Source organism: Dermacentor silvarum, chromosome 1, assembly GCF_013339745.2.
Source record: "Dermacentor silvarum isolate Dsil-2018 chromosome 1, BIME_Dsil_1.4, whole genome shotgun sequence".
Lineage (NCBI taxonomy): Eukaryota > Metazoa > Arthropoda > Arachnida > Ixodida > Ixodidae > Dermacentor > Dermacentor silvarum.
In genome coordinates this window covers 59,416,827-59,434,715 of record NC_051154.1, presented here as the reverse complement: position 1 = coordinate 59,434,715, position 17,889 = coordinate 59,416,827, and the positions used below count along the sequence as shown (strand labels likewise).

Below are 17,889 nucleotides of genomic sequence, written 5' to 3'. Positions count from 1 at the left end.
GTGAGTCATTACCTTTGATGTGGTTTGTTGTGCGATGTTGGAACAGTTGGTAGATATTTGCAGGGCAGAAGAAAAGCAAGCAGAAAGAGGAAAAACGCGCGAGAAACTGCACACGACCTGCGTTCAACCTACATCTCATCTTTACTGAAAACCACGCATCAACATACACGCCTCAAGTCTTCAGATATGCACGTGAAACCTAACGATCTACCACATGTGATCAATAACGCACATCGATAGTGTATAAATCGCTTTTTTTATTTTTAGCGGATTCAAATTGACTCATACATGTGCAACCATTCCGTCTAATATATAGTACGCTTCGAGTATTTCACGTCCTAATATCATTAGTTGCGGATTGCACGACCACTACTCGCAATGTGCTGACATGTTGGCAATTGTATTGTTTTTTATGAATAGATCATGTTCTCGCGCCCTATCCTTAACGCATCTTCCTGCGTTAAGTCTTACCACATTAAGCCACGTTAAGTCTGGCCACATTATATAGGAACATGACACTCACCTCAAACGACGCAAAGTGTCTGGTATGATTATTTTGGAAAGTCCCTCCTGAACATACAACCTTTACTTTGGCAGAGTGCAGAAAGAAAAAAAAAAGCAGTAAAGCAGAAACGCCATAGCTTTACGCTACCTCTTTGAGTTTGAGCGAGGCTTTCATCATATACGACGCAACTTCCATTTTACCCCTCTACAGTTTATATTCAACTATCTTTTTGCCTTCTCTGCCTCTGAATTCTTGAAGAAACGTTCCCGCCATAGTTGCCAAAATTGAAACAAAACGGCACGCCGCAAGCAGCTTGGGTCTGGGCGCCGAAAACTTCCTGTGCCACATAGGCGCATGATCTGTTTCGTTGAAATCTTTCTTTCTGGTTTGTTCTTTTTTTTTTTCTTTTTTGTTCTTCTTTTTACCTACACATTGCGCTTGAAGCATCGTAAGAATTCTTCTTTCCGTTTACTTACAGGGGCACACAAGGCGTCACGTACCACGCCGTAGAACGTTCGACAGGCAGAAGCTTTGGCGCGAAAACAATGCACGGAAGGGGTCAATTCAAAGACTGGATGAAAGCTGAGCTCGACATGATGAACCAACTATGCCACCCTCGACTGATTCGGCTCTGGGACGCCTTTGAAACAAAGAATTCCATGTCAGCTGATCACAGACTTGTATCCTTTACAGTGCTGCATTATGGGTAGAACAATATGACTCCAATACATTCGTCAAAACTTCAACTCTTTAAAAAAAACGGGATACGAGTCGCGCAACCTTATACTCCAGCGTTAAGGTTAAGTTGTTTCTTTTATCCATATGAGAGAACATCGACGGTTTAGCACATAAGTCAGCAGCTTTATTATGCCACCTGTGCTTAAAATTGTCAAGAAATGAGGTAACAGTACATGTGGTAACAATGGGCAGTACAGTAAATGTACTGCGCACTACAGTACAGTACAGTACAGTACAGTTCACTTCTCTTTCTTTTAAAGCTCGTATCCTATAAAAAAATCGCTGTTCATATCTGATTTAATCAAACTCATCAGGCGTTTAGTGTCTAGGCTATCGAAATTACCGTTAGCGTTAAGGCGAATGCTAACCCAATATACCTGTATACAGGGTGTCCGAGCCAACTTTAGGCTGGGGCACCTAAAATAAATCAACGTACTCTAGGAGGACGCGACCAAATGCGTGTTGTTGGCTGTTGTATGAACCAAGTCAGACTATTTTTTTATATTTTGCCTCATTGCATAAATATAGTAAACATTATGTAAGAAATTACGTAAGCATTACATTTACGGCAAAAAAAATTAAATGAGAATGTTGTACAGCACTCTAAGAAACATCCATTTCAGCAGTTTCTAACTGCATACTTGTTACGTAATCAATATTTTTTTTCTTCCTAAAGAAAGACCGCGAAATATTTTGAAAACACGCGACGTTACCGCTAGCACGCCTCGATTGAAGTGCTCTCAAACGTGCTGCGTATGAACAAACAGCGGATTTAGCCTAGGGTTCTGCCGCTTAAATAAGTGACAGGGCAGTGACAGGGCGGTCTGCTTATCGCTGTCATGAACACGGTGTAAGATATAGACTCTTTAGGTGAGGACACTCGCCAGACTCGATCGACCAGATAAAGTAGCAAAGGCGCGCGCCGATCGGCCCGGTGACGGCAGCGGATACCTATCAGCAGTACGACGCAACTTCAACACAGAAAGCTTTTTATTAGTTTAATCTCCCGTTGTTATAGCAACCGGCGGTTCGCGGGAAATCCGAAATGATTGAGTGACGCACGAAAGTAGGTCACCGGGGAGAGGGCATGCGCGCGTTCCTTGTCGGCGCACGCTCTCGCCTGCGTTCTAACTGAAGTTGCGTCGTTCCGCCGATAGGTATCCGCTGCCGTCACCGCCCCGATAAACGCGCGCCCTTGCTACTTTATCTGGTCGATCGCGTCTAGCAAGCAAGCCGAGAAGTGTCCCCACCTAAAGAGTATATATCTTACACCGTGGTCATGAACCACCGCGAGGGAAGCACATCACTGGCGTAAAACGCGGAGTCAACGCCTGCGTCACTACTGTATCGCGTTTTAGGCAGCAGCAACCAGCTAACTGCTCGGTTCATTCACTCGTGGCACGTTTTAGAGCACTGATTTCGCGGCGCGTAAGCCTGCATGTCACATGCTTTTTTTTTTCGTATTATCTGATTTTCCTAGGACACAGAAAAAGTTATTACCTAACAAGTAGGAAGTTAGGCACTGAACGATGTTTCCTAGAATGCTCTCCAACTTTCTCATTGAAAGCTTTGTTCTAGCGTTAATACTTCCGAATTTGGTTACTTAACGTTTACTAATTATGTGACGCAAAATATAAAAAATATTGTGACTTGCTCCAAATGATAGCCAACAACATGGTCGCGTCCTCTTAGACTACTTCAGCATATTTTTAAACCTTGGCTAAAGTTAGCTAGGACACCCTCCCTTTATACTCGTATCATAATCAAAAGGATTTCTAATGGCTCATGTCCAAATGAAAAGCCACAAGTTTGCATACTGATGAATCTAAAAGGTTTGAGTTCACCTCAGGCACCTTAATAATTCAACGCATTTCCAGGAACTTGAATCACTAGGTGTGTAAAAGGCCTATCACATAGCTTACCTGCAACATTTCTCTCCTCTTCTATAATTCTTTCATTTCATTCCCCTCCTGTAAAGCATGCACTGCCACTGAAACGCCAATGTTGCGGTAAAGCAGTTAGACAAACTATGTTACTTATATTTTTTACTCGTGCTCAAACAAAGATCAGACCCGTATTTTGTAATCCCAGTGATAACGGCGGTTAGGCGGTATCCGAGGTAACCAAATGCGAAAGGTATGAAAAATGAAATGATTATTTAGAAAATGCGACCCCAAATCAGCTTCTGCTGAACTGGCTGCCTCTGACGCCGCGCCTTTACTCCGCCTCAGTAGTTTCTAGGAGTGCAGCACGACTAACTCATCGTCCGTTCAGGAAAGAGCTCGAGTGCATTCGTTTACTGGCGACCACACTACTTCATACGCAATATCTCAATCGTGCAGTCGTGCGCACGATTCTTATGACATAGTTGCCTCGCGGCGGCGTTTTAAACATGAAATGCTTTTAACTCCCGTTGTCCGCGACCTTCAAGAGACCTTGAGCGAAAACCCAGAGCCGTTATCCGGGCACTCAAGACGAGAATGGGCGCGAGAATGAAACGAGAACCTGCGAGAACATCCGGGCATCGGTGCGAGATCAAAACGAGATAATCCGGGCAACCAGTCAAAAGAAAATGCGGTCGCTAGCCCCCAACCCTTTGTACAGGAGCGCATTACATACGCTAGTTACTGCCCAAACGAGGTACAAAAAAAAATTGCTTCCGATTTTTTCCTAATGTTGCTTCACAATATCACTCAAGTTGTAACTTCTTGTACGCTGAAGTTTACTTAGTCAGTTCCAATATCGACGTTCAAAAGGCAGATACGGTGCGCCATACACTTGGCTGTCATCTTTTGGCCCTCAGACAGGGTTTCCTGTGCTCTTTTCAACGCCAGCGGTCCGTGAGTACCGCGGGCGGGTTTTGCGCCGCCTCCTTCGAGAGATGGCGCCACGCTGCGTGACCAGACCGGCAGCGTCCGGTGCGGCACGGATGATTGTTTGGCCGAGACGAGACTTCCAATGAGGTTCAGTTCAAAACAGGTTCATTTCGGCTCAGTAAGCTTTCAGGCTTGCGTCGCGGCACCAATCTGCTTTGCCGGTAGCATTTGATGCTTACATTTACTCTCGATTAGCTATAACCTTCAAGATGCCTAGAACGATGCCATCATCGACTGTGTTTCCAATTCAGGTTGGTTTAATGTAGACCGACGACTGCCTCTTTTTCTTGTCACTCTTGCTGATAAAAAGTTGCTTTATCTGCTTTCGGGCCATGATTTCGTCCTCAAACCATTTTTTTTTCTGCATTTAAATTGCAAAAAAAACCGGAACACATTCAGATTACACTGACCAATGGTGAAATCGTAGCCGTACCTACAACATAATTTTATGTTTTCTGGTTTCAAGACATTCTTTCCTCCAATCCTGCGTACGCAACTAGCATGTGCATTGTTGCCGTCAATTGTTTCTTGACATCCCTTACTAGCTGTGGTGGGGGCCCACTTTTGGATAACATCATTAGCCAAGACCGGGTGTCGGAACACCAGATCGCAAATTACATCAAGCAGATCCTGGAAGGCCTCAACTACATGCACGCGCAAAACATTGCACACCTTGGCCTCACTGTAAGTACAGCACCGTTTCTATTACAGCGTACTTGCACAAAATATCGCAGCTTGTTAAGAGTGCCTGCGCTTGCTAAGCGTGCGAGTGTCCTTTAAACACACTTCGTGCTTGTTTTATACGTATAGGAATTAAGCCTTTGGTATTCAAGTACCAGCCTTCCGCTGAGGGCGTATAGCTAAAAATTCGATTGGTATATGTCTTCTTCTTTCTTGCACTCCGACCGCTGCGTGTTTATATCATGTTGTTTCGTTCTTTTCCCCTAAAGGTATAAAATATTGCATGATATTCACTGCAACTGATTACAGGATCAACAGTCAACTTCTCTGCAACCATACAACGCATAAAACAGGCTGAAACGCGGCACGGCTTATGAGGAACAGAGCCGTATAAAAAAATACCTTTAGCGCGCAAAACTTCTGCACTGACTCGTTGTCACCCCGTTAACGGCTATCTACGAACACATATCCGCTGTTTAGTGTGCTGGCGTTTTTTTAATGAATGTAACAACTGCTTATACTCCTTTATTTTACCTGCTTACTTTTTTTTCAGCTTGGCGATGCGCTTGTGGCTCGTGAGAACAGCGATGACATTAAGATTGGCGACTTCTCGCTCTCCACGAGGCTTCCAAGAGGAAAAGTAGTCATTCAGGAATACGGACACCCCGAATTTGTGGCACCGGAGATAGCCAACAAAAAGCCAGCAAGTCTTGCCTCAGACATGTGGTATGTTACCTTCTCGGAAACCACATATCAAACGTTTCCCTCTATCACTGTTACAATCAAGCTTAAAACAATGCTTTTTCTTCTCCTTCCCCCTCTTTTCAGGAGTGTCGGAGTCATCTCGTACATTCTGTAAGTAGCAACACGTCTGTTTGGTACCTCGCTGCCGAGCAGCGCTAGTCAGAAGCTATAAATACGGACGTCGACGTATAGCTATACACAGCGAGGGCCAATAACAAAGCGTTTCTCGTATTTAGCACTAACGTCGTATGACTAACGTGCACTGTATTCGCACAAACTACGTTCGATTATCGCCGCCAGAGATATCTACTTTGGGGGCAAAACATAGTACAGATCAGTGATCGTCGCCACAGGCGTCACTAATTCTGTGCGTTAACTTGATCGATATCACTCGCAGCACTTGATGTACCCGCCATACATTTCCTAAACAACAGATAAAAGCAATCAGCATTATCTTTATGTCCATATAAGAAAAACCACGTTCGCACTTGGTATATATACCGAAATTTCTCCAGATTGATGAGTTGTAATAACTTAAAAGCGTAGGATGGCCGCTTGTTCATATTTGATTGTAACAGTAAGAACTCCGGTGCGGGGAAACGCACCACGTACACCCCACACGTGCGAGAACACACAACGCTCCATGTCGTCTCACGTGGGTTGTGTTTACGTGCCTCTCTACATCATATATTTCGATCCGTTACAGCCAAATGCCAGCGTAAGCTTTCCTATCAGATATACACAATAATTCAGACTCAGTAATGTACCCCTTAACTACTCTGCTATTTGTTAACTGCATTTCAGAACCTAGCGGTATGCATTATAAATTTATAATATTTTTAATTTATAGTCGGGCATGGCCTGACTCTCCCAACGTGGGAGCGGCCCGCTGCGCGCTGAGTCGCGTACCTCAAGACTTTAATTAAACTTTTACATCCACCCATCCATCCCCCCCACGCAGTTACTACAAAGTGCGACACGGGAAAAAAAAGAGAGGGGCTTGTAAAGGACCGAATATTATCCCTTCCTATCAAGTACTCTTGTCCCAAAGTTCTGACTTTCATCAGCCCCTTCCTCCCCCAACGTACATCTCGCGCGGATAACATACAGTGTATTTTTTTTTTACTTCGAACACTTTGTTCAAATAAAGCCCACAGAAGTTACTCGAACCACGTCACCCAGGCGGACATCATTTGCAAGAAAAACAGACGCAATAAATTCACTAATTAAACCAATTACATTATTTACATCATTGTTACTTTTAGAAAGTTAAAAGAAATCGTCACAAAAGTCTAGCTCCGTGTTCCTACATTTCAAAGCGACCATGCAAAACGAAATAATTGGCCTCAAGTTATTTGTTGAGTTTACCTGATTACGCACGCAGCACTGCGAAGCGCAGCTCGCAGTGTAATCCTCTTTTGACTTAACGGGGCGGCGTAAAATGAAGCACTGGGCTCCACGGCGCGATAAAACGGTCCACACTGCCCTTGCTGCTGAAGTGACTGTGCATTGAATCGGGAGTTGCGCACAGCGCTGATCGGAATAAGATCGCGAAAAGGGGGAAGGGCAACGGCAGTTTCATTTAACACAGCTATGCTACATCACAGGAGGGCTTCACTGTGAGCCCCGCTTCTCAGGGCTGCGTGCGTAATCAGGTAAATTCAACAAATAATTTGAGGCCAATTATTTCGGTGAACACGGCCATGTTGAAATGTAGAAACACGGAACTAGACATTTATGGCGATTTCTTTCAACTTTCCAATATAAACATGTGCCGTAACGTTAATTAAGAAGTGAATTGCTTTCATTAGTTTAATTAGTCAAGTGCGTGCTATAGCTTTTAACGCGACAGCGGTAAGGGCCCCGTGTCGCAGAAAATCTGGCATCGGTGTCGGCGTCGGCGTAAGCATCGGCGTCTGGCGGAAATAATCATGCCGAACCACATCATCCCGAACCACCCCGACCGGACGGGCCCTTCGCCTGGCGCAAGGCGTTAGTGAACAAAAATTGAATTTCTCAAAGTAAAATCCGTCAGAAAAATTGTAAAGTACGACTTAAGCACAAGCTACTGACATGATAGCGTCGGATTGTAATTTGTATATACGAGAAAAAAGCCTGATAAGCAGCCAGGGATCTTTGAATGCTATCGCGTTCCACCCTTAAAGGCGAAGCTTAAGCGTCCTCCAATTCTGATGGTGTTTCGCTGTGCTTTGGCTCTAGGCAACATTGAGAGGAATTTTGAAAACCGAGCCTTTCTAAATTTTCGGTCAATGGGCCGTTTTTTAGATTACAAACGCCATTCCCAACCAACAACCTCGCAGAACGTGGATGAAGTGGCAAAGAAGCTATCGCGCAATAAAAATTGTGCGCTGACCAACCTCACGGAAATCATTTATTGTGTTTAGCCACTCTCGAATGAGACAGTAACTGGCAAAATCTTTCTTTTGATTGTTATTTTTGTGCTCCTTCCGGCACATAATTTATCTCATAGAACGATCTTGTGTTACGAACTAAAGTGAATGAGCTGAAGAGTTTACAAAAGTTGTCGACCTCTGCGCCCGGCGCTCCATATGAGCATTTCCTCAAACCAAAGTTGTGATGGTGTCCAAGTCTCTCTGCCCCTGCGACTAACGTTGGAGCCGGTTGCCTTCTGTCACGCGCCGGCGCGTGACTCGCCTAGCGGTTCGCTGAAAACGACTCGCACGTCATCATAATTGTTGCTTGAGAAAGCGCTCACTCGCGATCTCGCTTTTGATTAAATACCAAAGCTAAAGGATGCAGAAAACAGAAAAAAAAAATAAAACACGATCAATTTCTTTCTTTTGTCTTTTCTTCTTCTTCGTGGGGTTTTACGTGCCAAAACCAGTTCTGATTATGAGGCACGCTGTAGTGAAGGGCTCCGGATCAATTTTGACCACCTGGTGTTCTTTAACGTGCACTACAACGCAAGCACACGGGAGTTTTTGCTTTTGCCTCCATCGAAATGCGTCCGCCGCGGCCGGGATTCAATCCCGCGACCTCGTGCTCAGCAGCGCAACGCCTTAGCTGACTGAGCCACCGCGGCGGGTACTTAATAGATAGCGATAGTATAGCGTATAGCAGCAAACGCAAGTATTTAGCGTTAGCGTTAGCAGTGCGCCGTCTCGCGAGTGACGTCACGGCAATGACGCCGCTCGCTCGGCTGCCGGGCACGCTCGTTCGCTTCGTGCATGCTCGAGGTTTCGATCGCGCCAGCCGTACTTACTGAAGGATATTAACGCGACAACGTTAAGGGTCCCGTGTCGCAGAAAATCCGGTGTCGGCGTCGTAACCGGCATAGGCGAAAAATATTCTATACGGCATTAAAGTTGTTCTTATAGCACTAAAGTTGCTCATACCTTGTCTTACATTCTTCACAAAGTGATTCCTCGGAATTTTGAGAATGACAGACGACAAACAAATGTCATGAAACAAAACACCGACAGCGCATGCGTTTTATGTAAAATCTTCTCATACTTAACTATTCAAAGTGCGAAGCAATACCAGAAGATCGGACCACGCAAGATGCCGTGTCTCTACCAGAAAGCTCGCCTTCGTGCATAGCATTAGCCGCCAGCATTTCCCGGTAAATATTACTGTTACATAAGCTGCAGTTGCCGGGAAGCGTGACAAGCAGTCAGGGACCTTTGAATGCTATCGCATTCCACTCTTAAAGGCGAAGTTTAAGCGTCCTCCAAATTTTTCTTGCAAATAACGTCCTCCTAGGCACATAATTAATTTGTAGCGACGTGATTCGAGTGACGTTTGTGGGCTTTTGTGTGTGTGTGCTTGTGCTCCAAGTAAAAAAACTGTATATGTGGCTACTGCACTGGTCTGCTCTTTATTAATAACAAAACCGCTGCTCTCACAATATACAAATAAACGGCTAACCTTTAATAAGCCCTGCATTTATAAGACCCACGTTAGTTCTTTGTGTTTGAGTATCTCGCTATCAGTGCTGTCACTGAGCCCAGGGTTGAATTAGTTGAAGAAATTAACAATACCAACAATACGCAATCACGTTTGTGTCTATACGCGCCACATATGTTCAGGTATTTTTTTTTTCCTTATTGCTTAGGTCACGAAAAGTCTGAAGGCTTTTCGTTCACCATCCCCTCTGAAACATCAAGGCAGATATAATGAAATATCACAAAGGGCATTCCAAGAGAATGGAAAGTTGAGCTTGTTGGTGTTTCAGGATTGTACGCACAGCGCAAAAAACACGAGACGTCCGTCTCCTGTCCGTCACGTGCTCCTGCGCTGTTTCTATAGTCATAATCGCGAAGGGCGGTTCTTGAGAAAGCAATTTGTTATTCTGACACTCGGTTTTCCTTCCTCGTTTCAGGTTGAGCGGAATTTCGCCATTCCTTGGACAGAACGACCGAGAAACGCTGAAGAATGTCCAGAACGGAAAAATTAACTTCCTACACGACGGCTTCGCTAAAGTTTCCGATGAAGCCCGTGACTTCATCTCTAAGCTCTTAGTATTCGAAACAAGGTGTGTTTATTAAATAATTTCATGTTCTTAACTCATTAGAGGTATAATTTGTAAGATAACCTCGGAAAGCTATGCGACACCGCCAATGAGGTCATAAAGACACGACAACGGTGATCTGAGTTAGATACGTTTTATGCTTTTGTTTTACTTTTGAACGGCTAGTCATGCATATTACATGATCTGTTGTCGGTTACGCCAGCGTAAGCATTGTATCTCACGACAGTACCTGCGTCTTTGCAGTGAAAGAATGGACGTGAGGACAGCTCTTGAGCATCCGTGGCTTAAGGTGGGTGAACGCAAGCGTGAATTACCTCTATTTTCGGACCTTCTGAATTTCCTGAATCTAACAAGTGGCATCAATGGGATGGCTCAAGTTTTCGTGTTTTCGAGGAACCACATTAGCCTGACGATTGCTGTTTTTTTTTTTTTTTACAGATTACAGAGCGTCCAGACAGAGGTGAGAGCCTGTCCAACATCGACAGACTCAGAGAGTACCAGAGGCATTGGAGAAGCTGGGTGAGCCCGCCACTTTCTTGCTGCACAACTACTTTCACTAGACGCCATGCGCTTAACAAGCCTAAACCAGTTCATAGTGAAACTGCACCGGATTCTTATACATCTTCATATTTTTCGTAGCTGTCTATATTTCCTACCCTGTATTTTACTGCGTCGCGGGCGCGCTATATCTGTAACCTATCTGTATGCGCGGATCACTACCTCTTACCTCTGACACCGAGTTGAAGTTGTCACTTTGCCTTCCGCAGTACTCTAACGCGTCTTGCCGCAACACTTACCGGAGGAGGACAATGGAGTCATGCTTCACGCATCCTAGCAAGATGATATACCCGCCCGACGAAGTCTACACACCGCCAATGAGTCCCGACCGAGAGATTTCCCGTTCGAAGGTCAAGTCTGCACCCATCGAAGGCCCCGGAAAAGGCCCGAACGACCGCATGGACATGTCCTCCGAGAGCAGGTGCGTCTGGCTAGCCTTTTGCGCTTAGCGAATGAAATTCTGAAGCCAAATATGGCCCTTTATCGTTAAATTTCATTGTTTATCCTGGAACATATTGCGGCAGTTTATGTTTTGCGTAGTCTAGAGGCAAGTTAACATCTCTTCTTTCAGTGACTGCTTTGTTTAAACAAGAGTGATAAGATAAGTGTTTGAGAAACAAACAATGTTTGCGCCCGCAATGTTATCTTTATACATGTGTAATGCTTTCCTAATCCACTTCGTCAATCATGCAGCTACCAGAGCGGACCCGACACGTACTTGCTTCAACTCCGAGACGTCGACTTCCCCCTGCGAATTCGCCAATATCTGAGGGTTGGCGCATCCCGAAGCCCGAGCCTCGCTGCCAGTCTCCGCGAAAGGCACTGGGGAGGATTCGACGTAAGTGCTGCCATGCCTCGTCGCATTCAAATACAAGCTTTTTAAAGTTAAAGTTGGAGTCAAGTATTGAATTTTATTGACATTCTTATAATAATTTACAGATTCTTCTCTTGGTTGAACCCATAGACGTAGAGGCTTTTTGTTACAAGAATGTCTTATCGTTGGTTCGAGCTTGCTCTGCGATTTTCCTGAAGCTGGCCTCTTGCAGAACGCTACCGTATACATGTGTTTTTATCCACAAAGTACTCAAATGTGGTATCAACCAGGCTACCGCCAAGTTCTCGAAGAATCTCGTTCAAATCCCAGCTACGAAACGGTCTCTCCTTGATTGTCACGTAATTAACCCAAAGGAAAGCTTTATACATCGTCAGTTTCGTAAGAAACTGAACCTGCTTCTTTTATATCGATACACCGTGATCTACCAAGTGAGCTAAGCCCATCAGTACTAAGATGCGTTCTAAAAAGCCAGTGCGTCTGGGAGAGGGGGTAGCACAGGTCTACGGTTGAAGAAAACGTGAGGACTTTGAGGACAATATCAATGATTACTTCATGGATTATCGACTATTAGTAGTAAATATAGTATTCTGACCGCAGTCACCTTAGCCAAAGATATTTAGCAGCGGGAAGTCGGCGATATTATGAATACAAAACAGGTACCAGAGCCAATACAACGGAGTAATAGCAAAGCTGACGTCACGTATTGGAAGACGATGGTGTTGAAAAGTATATGCCTCTGACCGAGATAAGGAGGCCGAACAGCTAGCGTGCGATTTATTTGTGGCAGAATGCAGCGAGAGTTAGAAAGACAACGTTATTGTCGAAATAAAGGTAGTCAGACAAGTGAAGTTAGCTGACAAATTAATGAAGTGATAAAACTGCACTGCACGATTCGTTTAAGAAGCTACCGTAGTAACACAAATTCAGATAGCTTTTTGTTTTCAAAAATTGTATCCCCTCGAACCGGAACAGTGTGCTTAGAGTCGAAGTGTGTTCATAGTGCATTCTGCAGCTTCCTAACACGTTCTCACTTGAATTGAAACGGCGCGGAGGTCGCTCGACAGCAGAGCCAGAGGAAGGCTGCCCTAGCCGAACGTTCGGCTGTCTCCCAGAGCAATCAGAGGTCGGAAGTGGTAACACATCAGTATTGCTTCTGTTGTGAAAAAGAAAGATGGACACACTAAGTGCGCACGCTCAAAACTGCCAAAAAGGCCAAAACAGACGCCACGAAAGTTGCAGCAGTCACGTGACAAGAACTATATTTGTTCTCGGCAGTGCTCTCAGCTCGAAGGTGAGGGCTCTGCCGAAAGCTCTGAGCTGGAGCGAAGCGCTATGAATGAACGAGGCGAATGTGTTCGGAGCGCTCAGCTTCAAACGCCTGAACGTAAAGCGCGCAGCGACAACAGTCTTGAATGGCCTGTCGTACATGCCACTAGATTATGTAGTTCACTATTTCTAAAATACCGTCTCAATAGATTGGGAGAGGGGAAGAAGGGGGGTTCTTTGAAGTTGTATGTATGCGGTACATTAGTGTGCAGAACATTCCATTATGTGTAGCGTGCAAAAAGATGGCGCTTTATTGAATTCTCGTCTATCGTTGCTTAAACCTTAGCATTGTCTGCAAACTCCTCTTATTCATGTCGAGCTCGTGTTCCTTTCTTGTAATCAAATCGCCCCGATGGAAAATGCGACTAACTTAGCTATCTTTTCATGGGCAGCGATATATTTTTTTTTCTGAGACCTCCGGATAATTAGAAAAATACAGACACGCGGAATGCAACGGCGTAGTATTCGGTAGAAAAAAAAAACGCGCATTTGTCAGCTGCTCCATAATATTCCTAGCCTTACCTCCGTTATTGTCACCGCGCTCCCAAACCTGATAATATTCACTCACTAAGCGTCGCCTCATAATGTAACCCTGCCGCTACGAAAGCCCATTTGTGGTTCTTAATTCATTGCAACGCAATTTACATCACTTAATTGAGGGGTGCGCGATTTCTTCTGGCGAGTGCAGATCAACGAGCGCGGCACGAGGAACGTGTACCCACAAGTGGTCGTCCGAGAGCGCAGGAAGTTCGTGGACGTCATGGACGAGGAGATTGACGACGAGAAGAAGGGGCTCGGCACCAGGACGCTACCGCTGAGGCTGCAACGAGAAGTGGGCAGTCTCGGTTACGCGCACCACCAGCTGGAACACCTCAAGCACGAAGCCTGGAAGGACAAGACGTCTAGGGAGAAGAGCATAGGTAGGACCCTCGCCGGAGTAAAGCATTTGCCCTTTATGTATACACGTATGACTTCTTTCCAAAAGCTAAGCGTGTGAACAGAGCTGACTCTGTAGGTCTTGCAGCCGGTTTCGCTTTTTATCACAATTACTCGAAAGTAGAACGTGCTCTACTTTCGAGTGGTTGTTTACTGTACTTTCGAGTGGCTATGATACAAGACGATACCGGCTTTTTACTCTACAGAGTAAAGAGTTTTGGCTTCACTTGACGTAGCCTTGGAGCTCTACGAATGCCACAAAGCCCTGCCATACGACTCAGCTTCACTTTGGTGATGCGCGCCCGACGTAGAAACCTCTGAGAAAATAATACGTGATTTTTTTTTTCACGGCGTGTACCGCTAGTAAAGTGCAATTCAAGCGTGCTTTACGAGCGTTCCCAGTTCTTAGCTGCTTCACGAGGAACGTCACTAAGCAATACTATACCTGTGGTTGGATCACGCCGGAGACATTTTGACAAACGCTCTTGGTGGCGGCTAATGTCCAAAATAGATAAAGCAGAACGGCACTATAAAAACTTTAGCAACCTAAGTGTCAGCGCGTGTGTACAGACTATACTGGCGTCTGCACACGCATACGTGAACGCATAAATAACGCTGATATCAATGGCAGAACCATCAATTCGATTACTTCAATTTTTTTAACTCTGCGGATTTTCAAATAAGTTTCGCGAATGGCGATAGTTTCAGTTGGCATAGGTCCATTTTTCTTAATTTTTTTTTTTTCGTTCTGGTTGACATTCCAGGAATGGCACCATTCTTCAGAGAGAAAATAGAGGACTGTGTTATCCAGGAAAATGACGAAGTGGTATTCAAGTGCCTAGCTGTTGGAAACCCAACACCCCAGTATTCTTGGTTTAGGAACGATAGTATCCTGATAGAAAGCAGCAGAGTTCAGGTGAGCTTTCCCACTACGTTACGGTTTAACCCCATAATACAGCTCATGTCTCCTGTAACCTGATCCTTTCCCACTATTTCAATTTGAATCATCACATGCTACTTTTCAGTCTTAATGAATTCCACGCGCTCGGATCTGTTAAGCGAAGCGCAAACGCATGGTTTTAAGCCGCTGAAGTGCGTTGTATATTAGCAAGAATTTTTTCCCGCTTTCTTAAATGACACAATATTTAGAAGTTGTAGCCTTTAATCGGACGTGAGCTGCTCCTCTTAAGATAGAACAAATACGTACTGAAAATGAAATATCAAACCAGCACTGAACAAAAGAACGGTAACTAGAACGAAAAAGTCAGACTTGAAGTCAGTTGACGTAAATGCACTAAGGACAGCTGTCAGCAGGCGTCACTTAAAACACACTGTGACGCTTTAACATAGACTGCTTCATATATTGAGATAAACTGTGTATGTCCCATCATAACTTTTTCTTTAATTCCTATGTATGTATGTACTAATCTTGAGCGTTCAAAAACTGAATAGCATACCAAAAAATTCCTATAATTTCGATAAAAAATATAAGGCTTTTGCCGTTATTTTATAGAAACAATTGTTGCTAATGATACAGCTCATGGTACACAGCAGGAAACGAAGAAGGGTACAAACTCAGCGATGTTCGTTTTCGCTTGTAGGGCGCTCTAGCTTGTGAAGACGTCATCGGACAATCGCAGCCAACATTTCCCCTTTTTCTTGAAGACCAAGAGCTGCAGTTAATAAAGAAGTTAGGCTAATTTATTTCATGCTTCAGAACAATTAATTTGTAAGATCTAAAAACGTGGCAGGTGGTCTGCTTGTACCGTGAAGTCACATCTGTTTTTCGTGTTTCTTTCATGATTTCGTCTACATATACGTATTCCTGTCCCTAAATTACACTTGTAACTTAAACCTCTGGTCGCCTGGCCCATCTTATACGACACGGCGCAATGACATACGCTAATAAATGCGAGTACTTTGTCTCGATTGCCCATTTCACGTATATTTTTTATCCTGTGTTTTGCTTCAGATTACGCAAGATGCAGACGGCAGGTCTGAACTGCGGTTGAAACCTGGAAAAGCGTACGACGTCGGCTTGTTCAAATGTGCCGCAAGAAACAGTCACGGTGTCGCTTTGTGCTACGCTAGGCTAAAAATCGGCGGTAAGAATTATCCTTGTGAAGGCTTTTATTTTTTTTCATCTTGTTGAAGAATTATCCTTGTGAAGCTGTTGTTGTTGTTGTTGTTGTTGTTGTTGTTGTTGTTGTTGTTGTTGTTGTTGTTGTTGTTGTTGTTGTTGTTGTTGTTGTTGTTGTTGTTGTTGTTGTTGTTGTTGTTGTTGTTGTTGTTGTTGTTGTTGTTGTTGTTGTTGTTGTTGTTGTTGTTGTTGTTGTTGTTGTTGTGAAAGCTTGCCACGTCTATCACGTCATTTATTCAACGAACAATCAATTCTTAAGAAGCAAAGTAAAGATAACTTCAGTAATCCAACGGAACAATTATCCTAAGAATTTCGTTTTTGCCGAAAAACCACCGATCTGGAAAAAAAAAAAAGTGTCCGGTCGGGTCACTAAAATTTATCTTTATAGCAGCGAAGTGTCACCTAAAACATCCAGCGTGTTCCCTGACGTCGGTGCAGCCGTTGAAGTTTGATACATGGAAGATTAATTCTTAATGTGCGTGCACGAGAGAGATAAACATTTTAACTAATGATGTGCATAATCCGTTTCACGTTTTCTTTCGCTTCATTTCCAGTTCTATATTGTGCATGAATGCATTTAATTTGCAGAGCGACCTGCCCGGCCTGAACCACCCATCTGTAAACAATTCTCATCCCAACAAGCATACGTTCAATGGTATAGCCCGAAGTATGACGGCAACTCGCGCATTTTCTCTTTCTGTCTGGAATACAGGCAAGCCGGTAAGTTTGAGTAGCCGACCAAACCAAAGCGGTTTTCATTTGTTTAACATACTGGTACTATCCACACAACGTCATATTTCATAGAGTAAACTTTCTGTTATCGGAATTCAGACCTGGTAACAATATGGCGTCTGGGTTGACAGGATATTCGATAGGATCGTATAATTCACTGCTCGTTGCTCGTACTAACCAAAGCCTAGCAACGATTCAGAATGATGTGTAATTCTAACTGCACTGTGGCTCATTATCTATGGTATTCTCCTCTTGAGGTCGCGGGTTCGAGTTCCAGATGCATCGGTCGCATTCGGACGGGATGCAAAGAAAAAAAAGAATGAAAGAGCCTGTGTACCAGGCTTTAGACGTGCATTAAAGAACCCAGGGGGCGTCGGATTCAGATTGCGGCGGTGGGACGTAAAACACAGTGCGTACTGCGTACAAAGATGCTGTGCACTCAAATTTATATTTTGTTTTTCTCTCTGGTTATCATACAGAACATTCATTACCAAGAAAGTGCCTCAGCATCAGACCTAACAGAGTGCGTGCGTTCACTTATAAAGCCCGAACCACAGGGCGTAAATTTCCGATGAATCTTCCGCGTTCGCCGTGTTTACGGCGACATCAAGAAGAACGTGACGCCAAAGTCTCCCATGCCAGATACCGGAAGTAGCTCATGGAGGAAGACGCTAGTAAACAAGTACGGACATGTGCTCTAAGTGCTAGGGACGATTTTATGCAGTTACTCGCGTTGATATTTCGTCTTTTGATTTTCCTTTTGAATGTGTTAATGTTTGCGCATGCTAAAGTGGCCTTATTATTATCATTAACCTTATTTATTTTTATTTTTGCCATATTAAACAAACTTGTTTTTTACGTATGAGTTAAATGGAGTGCCCGGAGACCTACTGCTTCCAATCCCTCTAGTTAGACCTCATTTAACCCTGCATGTCCTATACCTAAGGCCACTTAGGCATAGGACACTAAGGGAAGGACACTAGGACACTAAGGTATAGAACACTAGGTATAGGACATCACTAAGGGAAGTGATACATCTAAAGAGGCGATTAAGGCGGAAACGTGGGGACTGTTCGAGGTATCCAACCCCCGATAATAACTCAATTAAACGCATGAGCCAAGACCTGAAATGCCTTATAAAAGAATGTAAAGATAAGTTTTATAATGCGACACTTACGAAGTTCCCTAAAGAGGCGCCCCAGAAGTTCTGGCGTTATGTCAACCCATCCACAAAACCGTTATCTTCAGAATCCAGCAGTACTGCTGCAATGCAAGCTGATAATTTTAATGATTACATTACATCCG

At 44.2% G+C, this 17,889-nt stretch overlaps 1 protein-coding gene across 1 annotated transcript in view; it reads left to right on the top strand.

Moving 5' to 3' along the window:
• LOC119464051 (obscurin-like) overlaps window positions 1–17,889 on the top strand; it is a 201,139-nt gene that overhangs the window by 170,033 nt on the left and 13,217 nt on the right. The window contains 14 exon segments of the mRNA XM_037724875.2: window positions 984–1,170; window positions 1,172–1,185; window positions 4,665–4,803; window positions 5,354–5,526; window positions 5,629–5,655; window positions 9,908–10,060; window positions 10,301–10,346; window positions 10,496–10,576; window positions 10,825–11,036; window positions 11,309–11,453; window positions 13,465–13,696; window positions 14,477–14,628; window positions 15,685–15,817; window positions 16,441–16,572. Of these exon segments, the coding sequence (XP_037580803.1) occupies window positions 984–1,170; window positions 1,172–1,185; window positions 4,665–4,803; window positions 5,354–5,526; window positions 5,629–5,655; window positions 9,908–10,060; window positions 10,301–10,346; window positions 10,496–10,576; window positions 10,825–11,036; window positions 11,309–11,453; window positions 13,465–13,696; window positions 14,477–14,628; window positions 15,685–15,817; window positions 16,441–16,572 (1,826 nt within the window).